We start from the raw sequence: 23982 nt of genomic DNA on the forward strand, positions 1-23982 counted from the left end.
TATCCTCTTATATTTCTAGATCAATAGTTTTCCAGCACAGAAAAATGACCTGCATTCCATTGAAATGAATGGATGAAGTAGAACAGGAAAATATAAAATATAACATGTGATAGCATAAACAGTCCTAAGCTATTATCTAGGGTCCTTAAGTGGGGTGGCAGCCTTATAAAATAGGGCCATAGGGTATCTTCAACCATGAGAAGTTGTAGTGCATTGTAGAATGTTAAAAGACAACTTTGTATTAAATAGAAGGCCAATAAACATGGAAGATCGCAGAAGAGAGAGCTTGGGTAAGTCTACCCCCGAGTAGATCCTATAGCAAATGTCACCTAATTTGATTATTATCCTTGGGCACTAACTCAAATGTTCTCCATTAAATGCTACAATGATAAACTTAAAAATTTATATTGGTATGTATATGTATATATATATATATATATATATATATATATATATATATATATATATATATATAATTTTTTTTTTTTTTTTTTTTTTTAAAGGATTTACTATAAAACCATTCCATATTAGTTTCTTTCTTGTTGTTGGTAAGGGCTTTCTCACGGTTACTGCCTCACCCATAATATGCCACGGATTTCTCTTTGGTAGAGCCAGAGATATTGTTGAATCTGAAAAAAGCTAACACTTTGTAATTTAAAATGAAACATTAATGTGATGTATGATCTAGGATACTATTTACTTCTAAAGAATGGTGGTTGGGTGGAAGACCCAATAAAACACATATCCCCATGTTCCGAACTCTTCATTTAAAGAATGGCAACAATTCAACGACTTTGATAGTTCTGGTGCTCCGCAGATATTCAGGACCAATCAATATGTGAGAAAAATAAATAAAAATCACATATTTACTGTAGCTCTCCAAGTTTGGCTGAGAGGCTTTGAGAATCCAAGCCTTGGCATTTGTTCTCCGGGCGATTCGGCCCATTCCCCGAACAATATCAGAGCCCACTTTCAATCCTAATGAGGGATAACATGCCCCTCGTAATCTTGCCTCTATCTGCCTCCCATAGGAAGCGAGGGGAGAGTCAGATCCCGGGAGCCAGAACTTGGAAGTTACCATGTATGAAGGCTACAGTGGCGCTTAAACACTAGAGGCCTAAACACTAGATACATTACATACACACACACACACATATATATATATATATATATACATACAAATTGATCTATAAAACACCTCAGTATTAATTTTATCAGCAACGTCTCATTACTCCAGTGGCTATAATACCTAAAACACCAGAAAATACTTACTTTTGAGCAATTAGCGTACCCGCCCGGGCCTATCACAGCTTCAGTATAGCTAACCTTGCACATTCTGACACACATTCGCGTCTGATACGGTGTTCTGAGCTCATGAACAGAGATCATAGTTATCTATATGTTCATTTCTTTCCTTTTACCTAAATGAAACGATTACCTCGGCAGCTCAGCTGTGTTATTGAGACATTTCAGCGTGAAATTTGTTTTTCCTGACTGAACTTTAAGCGGAATTTCGAGAGCCAAGCCTCTAAAGCCAAGTGGGGCTATTAAGAGATAATTACTAATTATGCTAATTTGAGAATTTGTGCTACTTCTTTTCTTGGTCATTTTATCTGCAACTCTCCTGAGGGAACGGTCTCTATTCAATGTTAATAACCTTTATTCCCTCTCTGCGTATGGCGGAGGACAGTGTGTCCTAAACCTGAGGATATGTTACAGTTGATCGGGAGATGTGACCGTGAATTAGAAAAATCCTTTTTAGAGACTGCTCCAGACTTAATGACATTCATTAACTTCTGAATCGCCAGGCACGCTTCATCCTCATTACCGCGCTGATAGACAGTTAGTTTAGCGACTCATATTCAAATTAGAACTATTTTTGCCACTCCGGAGAGTTAATAAACCAGACAATTCCATCGGAAGAAATTATCAATAAAGCCAACTTCACCAAGATCTCTCAGCTTCAACTATTAACAGATGTACAATGTACATGACCCCATTGTCAAGAATACAAAACAATGGGCGGCCATTCTGTTCTGTAGTATTACTCAACGTTATTTTTTTTCCAGCGGATATGAACTCAAGACCATAAACAGCTGAAATTCAACACTTATTTGTAGTGTGTGTCTTATAATTAAGCGCTTTGCGTGTGAAATGCGTTGGGCAAGCTGCTTATGGTCCTGGGTTTTGTCCTTCAAATAATAACGGTGTGGTTGATGCTACCACAGAGAGTTACAGAAGGTTGAACTTGAAGGACTTGTGTCTTTTCGACCCTGAATTAGGAAGAATGTTGTGATGTCAATCATCGGTTGTGTTTGTTGGACTTGGAGCTGCCATTGCAGCAGAGCGCCTCTTGGAAGCCTTGGATTGGCTCATAGTAGTCAACTGGATACCACCATATAAGTAATACAAAGCACTGCCCATAAGTTCAAGATATACAGGTATAAACCAGTTTCATGTATAAATCAATGAATGAATAATAAACACAAACCCAAAAATAACAGCAATTTAAGGCATGTATTTAAATCTGCTTTCTCAGCCTCTCCTCTTATATAGACAGTTTTTTAAATGTTACCTATTATTGATTAAATGTCCCATTTTACAGGATACATTTGGCGTGCTAAAAATAAATCAATGTACTAAGTTCTAGCATTTCAAAAAACACTGCTATATAAATGTCAAACATGTACTTTTAACTAAATTCATTAATTAACTACCTGTAGCTTGTGCTTTCTGTTTGCCAATCAGTGTAACTATTGTGGAGGTATACGGATTAAAAGTCCCACCTACGGAAGCTGAGATGGACGGCAGCCGGTGGCAGGGCCAGAATGATCTGATTAACTTCCAGTCCTACAGATATCTCTTTTGTCCTCGCCCCAGCCTTCCAAAAGCTGCCTGAACCAATCAACAACAATCAGCAACTTAAAAATGGCTGTCCCCCTGATATACACAAAAGGTGGGGGTTTAATATGTAAATACTGCTTATTTGTATTTATAAATATAATAACATAGGTTTATTTAGATTTATTTATTTAGTGCACTTGAAAATAGAGAAAAATTCACTTTAAGGATTCGTGAACCATGATTTTAAGAGTTACCAGATGGGGTTATTACTAACGTCTTAGCACTTGCTAACATACATCGTCTTAGCACCTTCTAACATACTATACAATATAATGTTCACGCGGGGTGAGAACACGAGGTGAAAGGCACGGCCACGATACGGATTGAGGTGACCTCTTTTATTATAATAGAACATCGTCCCTGAGCATAGGAGTACAAGTTCAGGAGAGGGAAGTAACTAATTATAAAAGTCTATTATAAAAGAGTGAAAACTTTCAAAAGCTAAAAGAAGTATGTAACTCCGAACGCTAAATGGTCTGCTTTTATTTTAGAATAAAATGTAGAACAAATAGACTATAAAACTAACCACGGTTAAAAAGATCATATAACACCGTTCACTGAATTCATTCACTGATATCCAGATCACCGGTTTAATGTGCACGGACAGGCACGGTGATAAGTCAACACAAGTGCACAATAAATATTTTTGTTTTCCTCATTTGTTCTTTATCTACAGAATAATATAAACACCAAAACGCTATAAAATCTATCCTGGGTATTTCTAACCTTTTTTCTGGGGTTTTTCAGTTCACAAGTATGGCTGGGCTGTCTATATCCAATCTCACCGGCTTTTATTATTAATTATTATTATTATTTATAGACAATAATAGTTAATTTGGTGCTACAAGTTGAGATGAGTGAATTGATTTCTATATATTTGGTATATACGTCAATCCCAGTTCTTCTTCCCTACTGAACGAATCTGCCTATTTTCATCAAATATATATATATATATATATATATATATATATATATATGTATATATATATATATATATATATATAATATTTATTATCGTCTGTGCTTAGGGACCATATTAATCCTAAAGGACCCTGTTTTTGTTTTTTTATTTCCAGAAAAGACAGCAATCAGTCTTGAGTTTGGCTAAAAAAAAACAAAAAAAAAATGCCACCATCGGTTGACCTTTATGGAAAAGTTTTGATTATGATCGCAAAATTATCAGTACAAGTGGATTTGGATATATGGATATTTATTACAATATTTTCTGACTTATATTTATTGATTTAAAAAATAATTCTAGTTATTTAGCAGTATTCATTCTGAAATGCAAAAATAATAATAAATAATATAAAAAATAAAAGGTTTTGTTAAATTTGAGTAAAAAAAAAAAAAAAAGACAAAGTGAAATTAAACTCTATTGATTTGCGTTTTCAACTTTGAAAAAAAAAGTAGCCTGGATTTTGTTTTATCTCTTGCTACCACAAGAACATTTTCTGCAAGGCTTGATAAATTTGGTAGTGGCCTGCGGGGCACTGTAAGGGATTTTTTTGAAAGGTCATGGCCTAAATCAACGAATCTGGATTTTTTTTTTCCATTATCTTTTTTTTTTCCTTGAGCAGAGAGGGATTCGTTTAGTAGAGAGGAATATAGTTTTTCTGCGTATAAAAAAAAAGTCAGACAGTGAAAATCTTGTGGGGAAAAAAAATATATAATCAGCCTGCAATCCTGTGCGACCATCAACCGTCTAGTTAAGGATTGTAAGAGTTGCAGTTCTAGCTAATGGAACAGCCTCCTAGCAGAAGTGGTAGAGGCTAATCCGTTGAGGGCATTCAAACATCCACTGGACAGGCATACGACTCTGAGACTTTACATCACGGAAAATGGGCAGACTAGATTGACAGAACGGTTCTTATGCGACATCAACTTGTTTCTATGTATATAAAAAACTTCTTCAATCGTCTTTTGCAGCATATACATAAAACGTAAATATAGTAAACATGATACAGAGCAAAAAAAAAAAAGTGATGAAAGCATTCATAACCATTATTGTAGAATGCGTACTGAGCGTGCACGCATCTGATTCCAGACACACTACCTCCTGCTTCTATCGGATGGGAAAAACCAAAAACACATATCTGTCCCGTTACACACTTTTACTTTACGGGTCCTCTAGAACACTGGTGAGACATCTAAAAACCACTGACCTAGAAAACCAAAAAATGCGATTGTTCAGGCAAAAGCTTTGTTTTGGTGGGTGGATGGGGCACTTAAACGATGATTCTCTGGAGCGCCAACGTTTTTATGCAAGCAGGCTCATCTTTGTTCTTTGTGAGAGACGGTGACCTACGAAACCGATGCACAGCCAAATTCTAGGTTTACAGCCTACATGACCTTCGGCGAGCTATTAACCCTTAAATGGTACTATCACAATAGTAGAGAAACTTTTCATTCTTTCACAATGCCCCCGATATACATTCCTCTTTTTATTCCATATGGTCGCCTTACAACATGAAAGATGGGGACGTAAACATGCATGGGATCGGCACATGGCTCCTAAACCTAAGACGAGAATAAGAACTGATTAAGACTAGATTTGCGAATGGTTCATATCTGCCATCAAGTTCTATGTATCTACGAAATCATGTTTTCTACTTAAATCACATAAAGATGATGGAGATCATAATTTTTACACCAGAAAAAAAAATATATTCTTTTGTCTATGAATAGATTACAGAGCATCCAAATTGCCTTTTTATTTGCACATATTTCAAGGTATTCCTACAAGATGTCTTCATTTTCTTTTCTCAATTTAGATTTATTTATTTTGGGTTGTAATGAATCTGATCATAAATTCCCATTCGTTGCCTGCACTGCTGGAGAAATACCTTTAGTAATAAATAAAACAAAAAAAAACAGCAAAAACACAAAATTTAAAAAAAAATCAAAAAAAAAAAAAATCAAGAATCCCTTATCTGGAAAATTAATTTTTTAATCAGAATAATAGCAATACACAAATAAGAAACTACAGGAAAATCTGCTTAAATTCTCACTTTTTTGTACATCAAATAATCCATGTTCCCTGAAGCCTAAATCCTTAAATCCTATGTCTGCCAAATCCCAAAACCATCTCCACCTGCTAGAAAGAAAAAAAAACTATTAAAATAATTGTCTAGCTCTTATCTGATGAATCTGCCTTAATGCAATATAAACGGTGTTATCATTTAATCTGCGTTATTGGGAAAAGCAATTCAATTTGTATTATTGGGGACCATTTACGAAACATGCTGTTCAGCTGTAAATTCACGCAGTGTCCTCATTGACTGTGAATGAATGGAGGGTCAAGATGTATTCTATAGGATGATCTCTTCAAATATCCAGATTGAAACATATTACAGTTAATCCGATAGTATATTTTGATTACAGATGTTTTATGTGTCCCCCCCCCATTTACAAATCCGTTCAGTGCGCATTGCGATAAGCAATACGCTTTCCCTGAATCTGATCAGTTTATACCTGTATGGTATAAATACCTTTAAATGACACTCTTTAGGAAGGACAGTCCCTCCTTGGGGCCAAGTTCCTCTGTCCCCCTTTCCTCTCTGGTGTCCCCCTTTCCTCTCTGGTGTCCCCCTTTCCTCTCTGGTGTCCCCCTTTCCTCTCTGGTGTCCCCCTTTCCTCTCTGGTGTCCCTCTTTCCTCGGAGCTCAACATTTAATGAAAATGTACGAGTATCATAGTGTTCCCAAAAGTGAAATATGTAAACAAACCTTAAAAACTGATTATAGATCAGATTCCTTCTGAACAACTTACTTCATTACATAAAAAGATATGATAAAGTCTCCTGAAAGCCCTACTGCCTAGTCACACACACCTGTGCCCACACCCCCTCTGACAATTGGAAATGGATGGCATGGCACATCACCCTGTTGGGCAATCAGGCATCCCTGGTGGCCCACAGAGCCAGTCATGTGGCAGACATGGGATTGACGAGGTTCATGGTATTCACAATGAACCAAAGTAGCGGCCACGGATTTATTGGCTGTGCATGGCAGTAGTTGACGACAACGTGCATGCCAAGTTAAGTGTATCAAACACCCCAAGTGAAAGTCTTTAAAGCGTACCAATCACTTTCACAAACCTTCCATTATTCCTCCCCTGTGAGAAGAGCAGATATGTACATAGGATTTAGAAGAAGGAATGATTAGGCACAGGAGGTCACAAGGTAATGTCCTGGAGAACTAAAAGATCCCTTCAGATTTATACACGAGATGCGTAACTTTTGTATTCCATTAATGCGGGCCTTTCATTTATAGATTTATATAAACCACCCTGCCTTATAATGATTAGGATGATCTGCGGACCTATGTACATGAATTAGCATTTTTGTATATGTACAGAATGAAACATTAAGTAACCTAGAAGTAAAAGAACTGTCAAAAAAGGGTACACGCCACCTGAAAAGTAATTTCAGGTGGCGTGTACCCTTTTTTGACAGTTCTTTTCTCAGTGGAAAGATACATTTATCATCGGTCAGAAAAGCAACCTTAATGCAGATAGCCCAATAACAGAGAGACAATTCACTTGTGGCAAGTATGTTATTCCTATCCTACCCGAGTCATTGCGGCTCACTGCTGAGCGCCAGGAAATAGTCCCTGTTGGTTGATATGACACTGAAATATGCTTGTTTGTTTTTTTTGGTTTTTTTTAAATGGAGTAGATGTCTTAGTGTGATTCACTTCATATCCGAGGAACCGAAAAATGTCACACTGCAGTCATTTACTGGTTTTCGGCTTTCCCTGTCTTTGCTTCAATGTTCTTGTCAAGTCTGATATGCAGGTAGCCTAACTGTGCATCACAAGGCAGGCAATGTGACACGAAGCCACATTCCCTGCAAACCTAGACAAGGTTAACACTCGGTTTCCTTAGGGACGCATGGCTTGTAGGAGAAAATTAGAGGTCGGAAGTGTCGACGAAAGACTCCAGCAGCTAAATAACTTCCTGGGATGTACTGCAGAGCTGCCATGGCTTTTATCCTGCATATTGTTCTGCGAAACTTACATGGTTTTCCCTGTGTTCTGCACGGTTACGCCACATTGTGCCTTTAAGGGCTAGTGAGCCCACCAGCTAAGAAAGTGGCAAGACATAGCCCTGTCCTCCTAAGCCCAGAACTGCATACACAAGGTCATCACAAATGTCCTTCTGGAAAGTGGCTAAATGGAGAGTTGGCAGTAGAGTCGGCAGGAGAGTTGTGGTTTCAGCTCCCTCGCTTCACCATTCATTATGAAGGGTCAATACTGGCAGGTTCATCCAGCTAGAAGGGCTCAGCTGGACCTTTATAAATGTATAATTTAATGGGTGATGAGACTCTGGAGAAATCTCACTGGTTTAACCATACATTGAACGGGCTGTCCCTGCACCAGAAGCTCGCTGGAGATCAAAATTCATTAGAACAGCACCTTAACTCACTTCTATGATTGGGACTGAGCCAGATGTTTGGCTGAAGACCCACCAGCTTGACCAGCTCTAGTCCCCTTCACACCGAGCAGATACCAATCCATCGGATCAGCAGGCACGTGGGCTATGAGTCCCAGTATATTCACTGTCCCACTGGGACTGCTATTCAGATGGACTGGCAGTCCCAAACATATCGGGAGAGTTGGTAGGCATACCACCAAGGGAGTGATTAGTAGCGATGCTAGCAGTCTGTATCTACCCTTTTAAAGCACTATTCTTTAAAAAAGTTGCCAACAGCCATAACCTACTTACTAGTCAAACGATGAAGCATGTTTCCTGTTCCTAAGAACTTCTTTACATGGCATGTATCTTTTTTCAGCTATTAACAGTTAATTTAGCAGGAATATGATAATATTCTGTCACTGTGTCAGGAAACGAGATGTATTTTTAAAATGGCCCGGGGCCATGGCAGTAGTATTTTTAATAATAGTAATAAAGCATAATAATTACAGCTGAACAAATCAGATGGAAGTCCGTGGTGCCCAAGAATCTTCTTGATTCACTGCTGAAAACCCCCCATTTTCTTTGCAAAAAGTTATAAATAGCAAAATATTAAAAATATTTATTTTCTCCATGAATTAACCACCAAAAACGATATGCCTTACATTCAGCAAATTAAAATTCAGGGAAATACAGTTATATTAAAATAAATAAAAAAATAAAAATTCACATAATAAAAATAATGCTACGCATCAACGTTTAAATGGCTACAATGATGTTTTTAAGCAGGTAAAATAATGAGATAGTTTTAGAGTGTTAAAACATTCAGCAACTTCCATCTTTGGGAAAAAATGATGAAACACATAGTTTATACACATATACTGATTACATCAAGTAATCGATCATATCAGTAAACCTAGAGTACCGCGCTGCAGCATATGATGGCGCCATTAAGAACAAATAATAATATTAAATCGGTATACACCGGATATTTACACCTGCTTGGAAAGCCATTTAACCCCTTTTTATATACGTAAGCCAGCACATTTTTAACACTTAGTGTGCAAGAAAGGTTACAATGCTAGGCAGCCAAAGGGTTAAAAGAATTTTACTTCGAACAGCCAAGTTCTGTAACGGGGCACGGAACAGATCAATCTACAATGGGCTTTTGGTAGCTGCCCTGTGCTAGACAGCTGGTACCACAGATGAGAACGGGTTGCATCTAATGTTCCATGAAATTAATAACAGTAATTGGGGGAGGGTGGATAGGGGAGTGAATGGTTCAAGACTGTTTGTTAGAAAATAATAACATTAAAAAGAAAACGTATACAGAAGCCGGGACAGAGCAGGCCGACAATGCAAACGTTTATAAAATCAGACTGTAAAAGACACCCGAGTCGTAATTAAAGGGAGAATGTTGTGAAAACCGTTACACATTCAATCACATCATATTTTACCCGTATATACGGTTGGGTAATGTGCTATGATCAGGGCTTTTCTATTAACTATTTTGTACTAGAAGAGTTTTCCGTGACTTTCATTCTTTTCTTTTTTTTTTATTCGGGTTTTTGTCTTCTTTTGAACCCATGCGCAGTAACCATGCGCAGTTACCATGGCGGTGTTTTAAAGCAGACCCTGTCATGTCATTCACAAGGCTGGAGGACAACCAAACTGATGAAGATTTCACAATCGACTTTGCAAACTGTAGCTCCTTCCATTACCCCAAAAATGTACCTCCCAACTTCTACCGACAGCGAATCGGGAACCAGGGGTGGAGCTTGGGAGGTACTTAAACCGGTAGCGCTACTGTGCATTCGCAGTATGCATCCTCCGGTGCACCCGACATTGAATGAGCTCGTCGAGACAGAGGGATAGAGTGGGAAGGAAGGAAGGCATGGAGAGCTGTGCTATCAGGGCTGGCGCCACCTATAGGCAAAGTAGGCACCTACTTTGGCTTGCACTGGAGCTGTGTGTCCTGTGTGGCCTATATTACACTTATAGATAAACCAAGTGTTTTATTGGCGACGCGCACATCTACGGCGTGGGCGCAGTATTGAACTTGCATATCAATATGGAATATTTTGGTTTACAGATAAGAGCAGGAGCCTCTTCTTCTTCTAGAAATCCTAATATTGGTTAATCTTAACGTAAATTGGGTATATTGTTAATCTTAATCTGTTGTCACTGCCCCCTATTGTAATAGCGCTGCAGAATATAGTAAACCTAGCCCCTGAAAACACACCTGATTCAGAGCTTTAATGTCAATCTTACACCTTTTATGATCATGCTGTGTATGTTAAATTTCACGGCTCGACCTACAACATACTACATGCTACACTGCTATTTTATATGGATATTTGCTTTTGACTGTGCAATAAATTAAGACAGATCCAAGTCCATAAATCAAACTTATAAGGGCTGCTCACAGGTCTTATTTCCACGGCTCATATGGACAGTAATGATTTTCTTTGCAGTAGAACACTGGTGGATGATGGGCTGACCAGGGGGCCACGGATAATTTACATTGGGTATGCAGCACACCACGATGTTAAAGGGGTAGTATGGTCTATGCATAAATTGGTCTTATATGAACTGTTGCATAAATATAAACAGATTATATCTGGTGTAGTGTGTGTTATGATAAAGAAAGCTGTTCTCTTCCGACGGGATCCACTAATGCTTTTTGGCTTCTATGAGCCTGTGCGGTTTATTTGGCTTCAGTTGTTTAGTTATATATATATAAAAAGCAAAAGTAAGTTGGTTTGTTTCCTGGAGAGAGATTCTCAGGCTCTAAAACTGGCACTCAAGTACTTTGTTGCTCCCCGCTGAGTTAAAAATCACACTGGTAGCGCTCATCCAACTTCCTATTTGCAGACTGGTTGCGTTTTTTACCATTCCACATCATGTCCCCACAGCTTTTTGCTGGTTTCATTCGTTTATACGACATCCATGATATATTTTAAGACTCTGCAACACGTTGCATGACGGTATGTGGCATAACTCTCAAGCAAACGAAGGGTTAAACATTCCAGCCCCACTCGTGGGCTCCCAATTCTTCAAAGCCGTTACACTTATAGAATATAGGCTTTGAATCTAGGACTTAAAAGAATAAGCGAGAGCAAAAAACATTGACAACGTGGTCTACTTACTACTAGTATTAAAGGGTTAACAGATAACCTTTTTGGGGAAGTGGGTGGCCAATTAAGTATAGTCAGAGGAGGCTGATTGCACCATCATAATTGGCTGAAAACACCCCACTGACTCGAATGGGAATTTTCAGTCTCTTCGGTTTCTTCCTAAGTGCTTTATTAGCCACTGATTTTTTATTTTTTTTTGTTAAAATGGGCCATTTTCCTATCTTCTCCAGACAGTTGGCTAAAAAAGGAATTTCTTTTTCCTTATTGCAATTTTCTTAGATGGATCGTATTCTGTGATTGCCTATACATCTCATTTCGCTGAACGTTATTTCAAGCTATTTTACCGCTAACAATTAAACATTCATTTCAGGAACTCCGAAGCCTTAACATTCACAAGGTAGACCTTTATTCAAGGAACCGATCAAAAGCCACTTAAGCTAAAACATATGGTCAGCGAGGTACCAATATTTTGACTTTTAAGCCTGATCTTCTAGGCTTGAATTAGGGCAGCACTACAAGCTGCCCCCTAGTGTTTACCTCCATAGGTGCAGTCTACTTAACGTGACTTTATGACATCATATCCCAGCATTCCGGAAACGTACAGCATACTATAGACGCAGTGCTATGCTAGGCTCCCTTTCTGTAAATGGGTTGTTTAGGGCGATCAGCCGTAGTCAGATCTGAAAGGGTCCATTGAGCACTTGCCAACGCTATGTTCTTCCTATGGCTTTGCTGAAACCCCTAAGCCATTTTACACTGTTGCCTGCACCCTGAGACCAAACAGAAGCTGGGGCAAATCTTAAGAATCCAAAATTATGGGTTTTAGCACTAAATTGGTGATAAAACCAGTTTCTTCATCTCCTTCAGGGAATACATTGCGTTTCAGAGATAATAATCCAGGGCTCCGCAGGCTACCAATTCAGCTTAAAATGAACTGCAAGATATATTTAGCAGCAAATGCATACCACATCTTACACGTGCTCATTTTAGTCTTGCCGGACCATTTTTACCCCCTCTTTGCAGGTAGGACACATTGATGGATTACCTTATTATAGACTTGTAATATTCTTCCTATGAATAAACTGGAAGAAAAAATTGCCCATGTCTGCAACTAATGCAACCTTGGCAATTTATATATATATATATATTATATATATATTTATTTAAAGAAAGGTCAGTTAATGTAGCACTCTTCAAACAATGTGATAATTTTAAGTGGATAACTTACCAAAAATACATTAAACAGCCTATATGTAAGATAAATATATCTTATAATACAGGTTCTGATACTTTTCCTGTTTGGGAATGACCTAAATAGAAAAGTTTGACTAAATATTGAATCCTCTCTAATCTCCCAACACTTTTCAGAGTATTTCTATGCGAAACATCGAGCTTGGCCAAATCCCTTCTCATTTGATGGAATTTTAACCTGACAGTGTTTACACTTCTAGTCTTTTATGGATACATGGGAACTCATTGAGTATGACCTGGAGTCTCCGGGTGAAGCCATGCTTCCACAGGTCTCCGGGTCAGCTTCTGCCTACTCCCCACCCTCTTTTCTCCTCCCTCCTGTCTTGGGCTAACCCCACCTCTACACGAAGCCACTCCCCTTATCAGGTCAAAAACAATACTACCGTATTTGCTCGATTATAAGACGAGGTTTTTTTCAGAGCAAATGCTCTGAAAAATACCCCTCGTCTTATAATCGGGGTCGTCTTCTAATCAGACCTCAAATAGAGGTCTGATTAGGAGACTAAGATCCAGATCCCCCGCACCGCTGCAGGGGACCTGGATCCTCCTGTCGTCGCCCCCCCCACACACACACACTTACCGGTGCTTCCGGAGGTGAAGTTGGCAGCGGGGGTTTGTATGCGTCCGTCGCAAATACCTTCCCCGACTGTCAGAGATCATTGTTCCAGAGTTCCTGATCTCTGACAGCCGGGGAAGGTATTTGTGACGGACGCATACAAACCCCCGCTGCCAACTCCACCTCCTTCCGGCTGCCGCGGAATGAGACGTCAACCCGCTGCCCCGGCAATACACCAGGAAATTGGAAGCACCGGTAAGTGTGTGTGTGTGTGTGTGTGTGTGTGTGTGTGTGTGTAGGGCATTTCTGGAATCCCTTACACCCCTATATGCCACTCTGGCACTTAGGGGGTTAAAAGGCATATTATGGGGCAGAGTGGCATATAGGGAGGTATAAGGCATTTCAGGAGGCAGAGTGGCGTTAAGGGGGCATTTAATAGTGCACTCTGCCTCCTGAAATGCCTTATACCTCCCTATATGCCACTCTGCCCCATAATATGCCTTTTAACCCCCTAAATGCCAGAGTGGCATATAGGGGTATAAGGCATTTCTGGAGGCAGAGTGCTCTATATAATGCCTTTTAACTCCCTTAATGCCACTCTGCCTCCTGGAATGCCTTATACCTCCCTATATGCCACTCTGCCCCATAATATGCATTTTAACCCCCTAAATGCCAGAATGGGATATAGGGGTATAAGGCATTTCTGGAGGCAGAGTGGCACATAGGGGGTCAAAAGGCATACCATGGGGCACAGTGGCATATAGAGGGTTAAAAGGCATATCATGGGCCACAGTGCCATATTGGTGTGGCAAGCCTGGGGGCAGATGTGCGTAACTGGGGGACAGGTTGGAAAATACAATAGAAAATAGAAAAGAAATAAAAACAAAAAAAAATATTTTTCTCAATCATAGCTTTTATTAAAAAAAATAGTTTACATGAATTAACATTTACTGGTAAAACTTTTTTCCTTTAGGGTCGTCTTATATTCAGGCTTTTTCTTTTTTTCCTAAGTTAATATTCAGATTTTGGGGGGTCGTCTTATAATCAGGGTCGTCTTATAATCGAGCAAATACGGTAATCACCAATGTATATTGGTTACCTTAATCTTAATATAACAATGTTATGCTGGTTTAGCTGAAGTGTGCGGTACGTAAGTAGAAAATAAAGGGTTTGTGAAAATGGGAAATGTTACTTGGTTTCCAGGTTGTGTTATTTTGTAATAACCATGAATATAAAGTAGATCTTTTGTCAAGCAGAGGCTGGCTGAGAGTTCCAACTGTTAATTATAAAGAACTCAGTTCTATCAAACAAAAGAGTCCTCTGATACTTAAATGACTCTGCTAAACAAGCTAGCTATCTTTTAAACCATGTGACCAGATTTCTCCTATAACTGGGGAAGCTTATGGAACCTCTCGAGTACAGACTCCTTTTACATCGCTGTTTTCCCCAAATCATGCATACAGTCCCAAATTCTCAAGGGCAGACCTGTTTTTTTGGGTCCTGTCCGGTCAAATTTAGGTTTGTCCCAGGAATAAAAAACTGCCTATGCAAAGTGCATTACACTTACATAGGCAGCATTGCGTTTTAACTGTGTATGTCTAAGACACAACCTATACGGTTGTAGCTAAGCGCCAAACTACCCAGTATCTATACCTGGTAGCCTAGCGCTCAATGCTGCAGGGTCATGCAGAGCGCGTGGCTCCGCCCCCTTTGTCATGGGATCCAGGAAGGAAATGTCGGTATGAATTATGCCATACAAAAAACAGACAGCCGCATCATAGCCTTTCCTACAGCGTGTCCCCGCTTGGGAGAATCTCAAATTTTAGCCTCTCTTGCGCCATTACGGAGAAAAAAAAAATCTCTATCATATCAGTCTGATCCTACCTAAAAGATCCTACCCTCTCCACAAGGGAACCAACAACCCCAGACGAACGTTTCGGCCTTTGTTGGCCTAGTCAGTGGGGTACCTGTAGCATATTATACATTGCAGTCTCACCCATGCTAGGGTCTGGAACTTACTCCTTTCCGTTCTACAATGTTGTGATCATATATAAGTCTCCCAGTTTCTTTAACTATAAATATGTCATGGTTCATATCCCTCCTTAAATGTAGGCGACTCAGTGAAATGTATACCTAAATGGTGAAAAGTCAAATTTTCCCAGATCCATTTGGGAACAACTTTTGTCGGGACGCTACAGAAAAAAATCTTCACAATGTGCTATTAAAGGGTTAATACGTCAAGGGTCTCGAGGTCAGCTCATTTAGAAAGTTCCCAGGTATCATTACGAGCTTGGACCTGGAGTGCAAGTGTGAAGACTTGCTTCACCAGGTCAGTTCCTTCTGTCTTCTGGAAGGCCCACTCCCTACCTACTTCGCTCCTACAGACCACTTCCAATTCCATCCCACTAAAGGGTGTCTGTGGCTAGCGCTGATCATATAAGATCAACAACATTCCGATACCTGGATATACACTATGGCTCTCTGTATATGTGTTTTGTTAATGTACAGTAAGTAGGTGAATTCACTAAAAAAAAATAAAGAGTTAATGCCTTCAATGCCTGACAGGCTATGTCTTTGTAACTTTTACCATTTTTATGAGATAAACAGATGCCACACAGTTTTCTGCAGGTTAGGAAAAGCATGAAAAGAATCCATGGATGCAGAAAAAGTCATTTTTTTAATGTGCTAATAATAAAATAAATTTAAATATAAAATAAATATATAATATTTAAATATAAAATATATAAACATGGGACAGCCTATAAGCGCTCTGCAGCAGGATTATGGTGTGAACACAGATCAATAGATTCACAGATACGTATATATATGTGTTGTTTAAAATGTGTAACATAATTACTTAATTGGCTGTGAATAATAAAGAATCTTGGCATCTCAAACAGCATTTAATGTCTGGCGAGCGACGCAGCAGAAAGCAAATTGTGGTTGAACCGAACGAGAACGCGTGACCTCTGTGGTCTGAAACCCTTCTCACTCAGCTGAGTGCGGCCCAACTTGCAGAAGAGACTTTTGTTCTCCAGTAACCCCCACAATCCTTCCAACAATTGGATGCAATTTTCATTTACATTTGATGGATTAAGGAATTTATGAACCATATGCATGGAAAAAAAAGATCTGTCTGTGGGTCACCAGTTCTATGCAGCTGTTCACCGGCCATAAGATAATATGCGCTTCGTATAACATTCCCCTCCCCTCATGCTTTGTTTAGAAACATCTGAGATTAACAATTCCTGGGTTTTTTTCTGAAAAAATATCTCCTAACTGGCCCACATTCTGTTTAGAACATAATAATATAGGCTACAAGTGGCAAAGTCCATCTTAAATGATCCTATTTAGTAGCAGGGCTATTGATGAAAAGAATAGGGGTTAAAATGACATCATAGGGTCTCTGAGGTACAGATTGTTACGATAGCGTGGACCATCGTTGGCCATTAAAGGGTTTTCTTTCTAGATAAAATATATCATAATCCGCTAATTCTTTTGGAATACCAGTATGTTATTATTATATTATGTATTTTCTAACATATTTTGGCAATGAGTCTAGTTACACCCTACAAACCCTTTTTTTGCGCAAATTTACTATTCCATTCTTATATACAACATATGTTGGGATCAAATGGCAAAAGAGAAAGCGTCGGCTATATAGAGTTGAAATTAAAATCTAACTGCAGAACGATTAAGAGAAAAAAAAAACCCAGAGATATTCTCAGTATTACGGGGAAAAATGCTCTAGTATTCATGAATCACGCATTTTAATTCTAAATTTAAGTTCAACCATCATAGCTAATGCCCTTGATGCGATCTTAAATTGCTGTCATTACACGGATCACTAGAAATCGGATGGTGGATAAAGGATTAATCGATTTAATTTTATCACCAGATCCAGCCCGGCCTCTTGAGCTGTCAGCAGACGAGATAAGACGCACACATCCCGAGAACGGCACAAACCTGCCACAGGAAACAGTTGTGTTTGAAATAACATTCGCAATGAAGCTAACTCATTTATTGCTTTGGCCGAAGACGGGGAAGCCTGGCCAGCCCTTTCATCTTCAGCGTCAGGAAAATCCGTTTTTAATATTATTTCGTTTCACGCAATAAAATAATCTCTCTCTCGTTTTCTCAATATCTACAATATATTGTAGCGCGTAGTTCGCCTTTGTGGCAGGGTTACCTACATTTCTATTTAAAAACAATTCTTGCGTGCGCACATGAGCTGCTTAGTTGTGTTATTTAACGTCCTGTGATGACCGGCGCAGATTAAATATTAGAGGTTTACATAGTACATACGCATAATGTAAATGCATTTATCAAACAGTGTTTTGACTGACAGGGGTATGAGATAAACATAGTCTTCCAATTCCTGTAACATTTCATTTCATATTTAACTCAGCAAGTGGTTTCTGATTTTTCTCCGCCAAGGAAGTTAACTGGAATACATTATTTTATCCATACGTACATTATTTTGTCACTGTACATACAATATATATATATATATATATATATATATATAAATAAAATAAAAAAAAAAAAAAATATATATATATATATATATATATATATATATATATATATATATATATAGAGTTTAAAAAAAATATATATATATATATATATATATTTTTTTTAAACCAATAAACTTAAGACTGAAATTATATTAATATATATATGTATTGTTGAAAATTGTATAAATGACACAATATGTATAACACACATGTATAATATATACTCATATACTTCTTCCCCCTCTCAGCGGCTGGAGGTGAAGTCTATAGCTGATGCTTATCGTCAGTCTATACAGCTAATCTTCTAATAATATTAATAACACATTTCTGCTTCTAGACCGAAAAGTTTCCTAAAAACCTGTTCAGACTTTAATTTGCCATGAACATACCATATGTTATCAAAATGTGTTCCATCAGTTTGTTGACAAAATATTTTAGCAAAACGTTGATATAATAAAGATAAAATGTAACAATAAATACAGCAAGTGTGCCATGAATTTGCTCGGCGCAATGTTAATGTATAATTTGCATATTTCTGGTTTTAGTACAGTACAATGGTCTCCTGCCCAGGGATCCTTCCATACCCGGGTGGCCCCTGATACTTGTAACATTAAGAAGAGATGGGAAAAAAAATAAAGTGAAGGTGTCACATTAAAAACACTCCACATTGACATCTCAATCTGTCTCTAATCAGTCTTCTCAAGAGCCTCCAGGGTGGTTCTCCAGGGGTTGGTTGCTCAAGGTCCTACTGGCATGAAGATCCACCAAGAGTAGACGCCCAATGCTTGGCTTGCTAAAATGCAGATTGTGGTTGGTGGCTGGGATTATGGGAGTCCAGCTCTCTTGTAGAATGTTATGGGAATTAAGAGTCTATTAAGTAAACTACTAAAGGCCCATGGTAAACATGTTTGTTTGAGATAAAGCTCAATATATTGATGAAAATAAGGGCTCTGCTAGCTTTTCGAGATTCCAGTTTTGTTTAAAAAATGCTGAATCAACCTATTACATCATTCATGCAAGTAGGTGTCAAAAAGCCCTCAATATGCAAGTGTACCAATTACGCTAGTAAAACAATAACCTAATTAACAAAGAGGCTAAAGTACTAAGCAGTATGATGACAGCATCTCTGAAGTATTTCATTCCTGATTTTTTTCCCTTCAAAGTGAATTTGACATCAGCCAGAGTCCGATAATGCTAATCAAATATAAGTATGGTATAGGGAAAAAGTATTATAATTATAAGTGTGCATAACAAAAAGATACCAATTTCTAACAGTTTTTCCCATAAATCATAACTGCTACGCACCCCCAATTCTCAGTTTTTTCCAGAGAAATTTTGAAAATCTCCAAATATGCTAGTTTTCAGTTTTCCAGTTATAATTGCAGTAACACAAACTATACTGAAACATTGCTAATTTTTCTATTATTCTATACTGCTTGCGTACACTCTACACATGAAAACGTTTTTTTAAAAAAATTACGTAAATGTGGTGATAGGAAATAATTCCTATGGGAAAATATCAACGATATCGTCTCTTAGGCCACTACAAGCTATTTCATGCACGCTGAACAGTTATCAAGACACGGCTTCTGAGCAATTTGTAGATGGCATTTCTTTCTTGCTAGAACAATTAACAGAGGGTTTGAAAGCCAAATTGCACCAGACATTAGCCAAAATTCTAGAAAGAAAAAAAAAAAGTCCAGAAAAACAATAAAACATTTACCGTACAATATAGACAAGATAAATTTTGTGATCCCAAATATATTACTTTTATCGCAACATTTTAATTAAAATAATAATAAAGTAATTGTATTCTGTGTATTGTTCTATATAGCAAAAAACTGATTGTATTAAACTGGGTACCAGATGGACGAAGGTTAACAAAGCTTAGAAAAAAATAAATGAACTTACTTAATTATCCTTGATTACAAACAGAATGTGTATTTTAAAGCTGAATACAAATATTACATTTCAACCTCGACCACACGTATTTAATATACATTATCCCCTTCTAGAAAGCACTGCATTAACCCTATTAATGCCAGTGGACCTACTACAACATTACTGGAGCGTCAACTGTTTTACACTGAAACAATGGGGTCTTAAAAGTAAGGCACTTTATGGGTTTTATTAGTATTTGTTTTATTGTCTACGCTGTTAGCATTATATAGTAGACAGGACAGGTCTGACAGTACATTAATCAGAAGCAACTACACTATTTGCAAGCAGATCATCGTTTATAGCCGTTTACTACTCATTAAATATAAAAATGTAATGAACTTAACAAAAATAATGAGCTAGTCGTGATTTGATCAGATGGCGGCATAATCGACTGTAACTGCCTGGCACAATAATAGCACCAAAGTTTGTAAACATAAAAGTTTTTAATTAAACTGCACAGTAAAAAAATAATTTTAATTTAATTATTTTTTTCTTCTTATCTAGAAGTATTTCTATAATGTATAAAACAATAATTATATATATTTATATACACATACACACACATTTATATTGACACAAGGACCCCAACAACGCTCCTATATAAATACAATGACTACACAAATTAATTTAACTAAAAAAAAGTATATTATTAAGGTAGCCATATAGGAAGACTATAAGCTCCTAATATAATACGGAGTACTATTTTAACGGAATATTTTTTAAAATATTTCCTTCTATATGCCACTTTGGTATAGTACGATTATATTATAACACATATCAATTTAAAAGTTAGTAAATTTGAAGGGTTCGCCCCTTCTGGCTTTTAAAGGGTTCAAATATGTAGATCCATGTCACACGTTATGGTTTCACAAGGCGAGAGGGTGTAATTGAATTAATAATTACACATATGATGACGAGACCTGTTTTAGAGCCGCCAGTTGAGAACGCCTTAGAAGGCAGACATTGTGGTTTAATATCGTAACCCATGACCTCGCTAAATTTTGCATTTAATAGCCATCTAACATTGTTCTGCTCGGTTTAGAACACAATTCTTAAGGCTATAAAAATTATTCTAAAAATCTAGATTTTCATTGTTTAATTTTCTTTTGCGTTTTCTCTTTATGTAAAGATTTCTCCATTTTTCTCCTTTTTTTCCCCTCTTTCCAACTCAAATATCTCAGTACTTCAAAAGGAAACTCAGCAAACTCTACCTTTTTCTGCTGCCTAGTTGGCGTGGAAACAAACAGAACAGCTAATTGGTGTGAAAAAACACAAAAAACAATCAAATCACGCTCACAAAAATAAATTATTTAGGTTTTCTATCAGATTAGCTCACAGTGAAGTAATGAGGGACCAACAGATTTTGAGTTTGTTTAACCAGGCCACTTGTTACAGCACTTCATAAACACTAATATAAACTAAAGGACGTACTCAATAAACTCACTCAATCAATGCCTATCGGGGACTCTTTTAAGGTTTTATATGGATTTATGAATATATGTTTCATGTTTTAACACGATAAAGCAGAAAAACAAGACTAGAAAACGTTGATGCATCTTGAACACATGGCCACACATCAGCAGATGCCTAGTAATAAATGTATATTATCAGTATTGCCTTTAACTGTTTGTGCACCAGACAGGTAATGTCTTCTCACATTCTTTAATATTGACCATTCTAAAATATTAATGACCTAATACTGCAATACATATATACACACATACATACATACATACATACATAGATATATGCACGCACACACACTATTATATATATATGTGTATATATATATATATATATATATATATAATCCGAAGAATGCCAAGCTATTACTGTTAAGGCCTTTTTATTCAGTACATACATTTTTTAACTTAATATAGCAAACAGATAAAATAGTATTTCAAAATATTTTGATTTTGTAATTCATCAGAACATGTGCTTTTCTGACTTTTATTGTCTATTGTTTCTTTTTGTATCTTATTCTAGTTTTCTAGTGTTCTATAGTTTTCCTTTTGGAAGCCAATGTTAAACAGTTTGTTGTGTGTAGAATGAATGTTGTTCCTTTTATAATGTAATGTGGTCAGTTCCTGCACCTGCATAATATTAATAATAATAATAATAATTAATAATAATATTGGCTTCTACATATGTGAAACATAAACAGAAGGGAGTTATTTTGTATCCCTTGTAAATTATTTTACTTCTGCACCGATCTGCTCAGCCCTGACATGGTTAAAGTTTTAACTATGTTAGGAAACATTTTTTAAAAATAGGTCATTCTAAATAAATATATATGCAATCAATCAAAAGCCTAAAAATTTTTTATTTGCATAGAAATTAAATTACTCAGTCATTCTAGGTGTACCTAGCTCTAACCCCGTTTTCCACTCAGATGTGTTGAATACATTCTCCTAACGACCTTATGGGTAGAGAGGGGTTAATTGCCTAGTTGCCTTTTTCATTAAAAGAGTCAGTGATCATGTGCTAAGCTGTCATTGACAGGGCAGGAAAAAGCTACAGGCACAGTTTAACCCTCTGAGAGCCTGAATGGTTTCGCAACACCAGTCCCTGCACCTAACTGGTTAATCAGCCTCTCTACGAAAGCAATGCTTCCCATTGATGAATGAAGAACACAGTTCTAATACAGAGAACGCTGCAGATCACTAGTAAACAGATAACATTGCTCTCCTTGAAGAAGGGGCTTCCCCACAGCAAGATCTCACAAAATAAACCAAAAAAAAACATCTCCAGAAATGGAATTAAAACCCACAGCACCTCTTGCTGTCCATCAGACGAAGAGAAGGTGCTTCTTACCTTTTCTTTTGGATCTCCTCCTCCTCCTTCTGGACTTGAATTTAAGTTGGCTGCTTGGACATCCTGTTGTCCTACTGGTCCCCAGCACTGATGCCATGAGTGAGGTCCTGCTGGCACAGGTTGCAATGTATGTACAGTGGTCACCAACGTTCTTCTGCTAGTGTGCTATACCTTCTTGTTCTGTGCCTGCTCTGAATATGCCTCTGGAGCTGATGGTTTATCCTGCTGGATTTGGCTCTGGCATCAAGTCACTTTCTGTAAGCACTGTTAAGAGTCTTTTATCTTGTTTGCATGCTTTGGGGAGCTGCTGGTGAGAAGTGGTGATGGGCTGCACAGGCAGCTGGTGGAGATCTCTCAACAAGACTGTCTTCCTCTTAGCAGGGCTGCAAATGTCTCTGCCTCTACTTTTTTTGCACCTCTTCTAGGCACTTTGAAGCCAATCATGCAGGGAGCCTGTCTATTTGCTATAGCAAAGTCTAATTAGATCCAATCAGAGCTGTCTTCTGGCTCTGACATCAGCAAACATCAGCCCCCATGTATCACCCCCCCCACCCCACCCCTGATGGCTTGCAAATTCAGCTCCCATTTGGGCTGACAGATCTGCTTAGGACCTGATAGGAAGGGAGAAGAGCAGAGCTGCAGGGGGCACAGACACTGCCAGTTTATCCAGAATAAAGCCTAAGGGGCACTTTCAAGAAAGGCTGCTTCAAAAGCATTTCACTGCCTATTGCATTAAACCACATGGACAGCACATTCTGTTAGTGGACACTGCCTGAAACAGTAACTGATGGCAGAGAGTTATTAACTAGTTAATTGCTACAGCATAATGAACAATGACATCCTACTTATTTGTTACATCAGATGATTGAAACGAGCAGATATACTGTATGGAATAGTAGATCTAATAATATAAAAGTAATATGTGCTTATGAGATGCACACACATATAATACTAACTATATATAGTAATAATGGAAATTACAGCGTTAATAGCTTAGAATTATACCTATTCAAAAATATTTTGAATAATAATTCTAAAAAAAACCCCCAATCTGTTTGTTTTATTTATATTATATGTATTAATGCTTAAACCATTAGGAATATGATTCAAAATTAAATATTTTTTAAGGATTCCCCAAAAATGGCAGAGAAAGGGGCGATATGCTACTTTTATTTAGTTTAGTTTAAAGACTGAAAGAAATTTGCCAATGGGCATGTTAGACTGAAACTTTACGGGTCATTATTAACATAAATGTTATTGTTTAAATGAGTATTGAGTACTATATGGGATTTATTTGCGATATTACATGAGTTTTCCCACTGGATTTAAATCTATACTAATTAAAGTTGCTTGTTCCAATTGGAGAAAAAATTATTGCACTTTTTGGAATTTTAAGTAAATAACCCTACCTGATCTGATATTTTAGTCTTTAATTTGAAGGTTTA

At 37.5% G+C, this 23982-nt stretch overlaps 1 protein-coding gene across 1 annotated transcript in view; it reads right to left on the reverse strand.

Annotated features, from left to right (window-relative positions):
- LOC128497934 (double-stranded RNA-specific editase B2-like) overlaps positions 1-22923 on the reverse strand; it is a 167257-nt gene extending 144334 nt beyond the window's left edge. The window contains exon 1 of the mRNA XM_053468174.1: positions 22538-22923. Within this exon, the coding sequence (XP_053324149.1) occupies positions 22538-22634 (97 nt within the window). The 5' untranslated portion in view covers positions 22635-22923. The remainder of the gene's footprint in view (positions 1-22537) is intronic.
- Between the last annotated feature and the right edge of the window lie 1059 nt (positions 22924-23982).

This window comes from Spea bombifrons, chromosome 5 (genome assembly GCF_027358695.1).
Source record: "Spea bombifrons isolate aSpeBom1 chromosome 5, aSpeBom1.2.pri, whole genome shotgun sequence".
In the NCBI taxonomy this organism is placed as follows: domain Eukaryota; kingdom Metazoa; phylum Chordata; class Amphibia; order Anura; family Pelobatidae; genus Spea; species Spea bombifrons.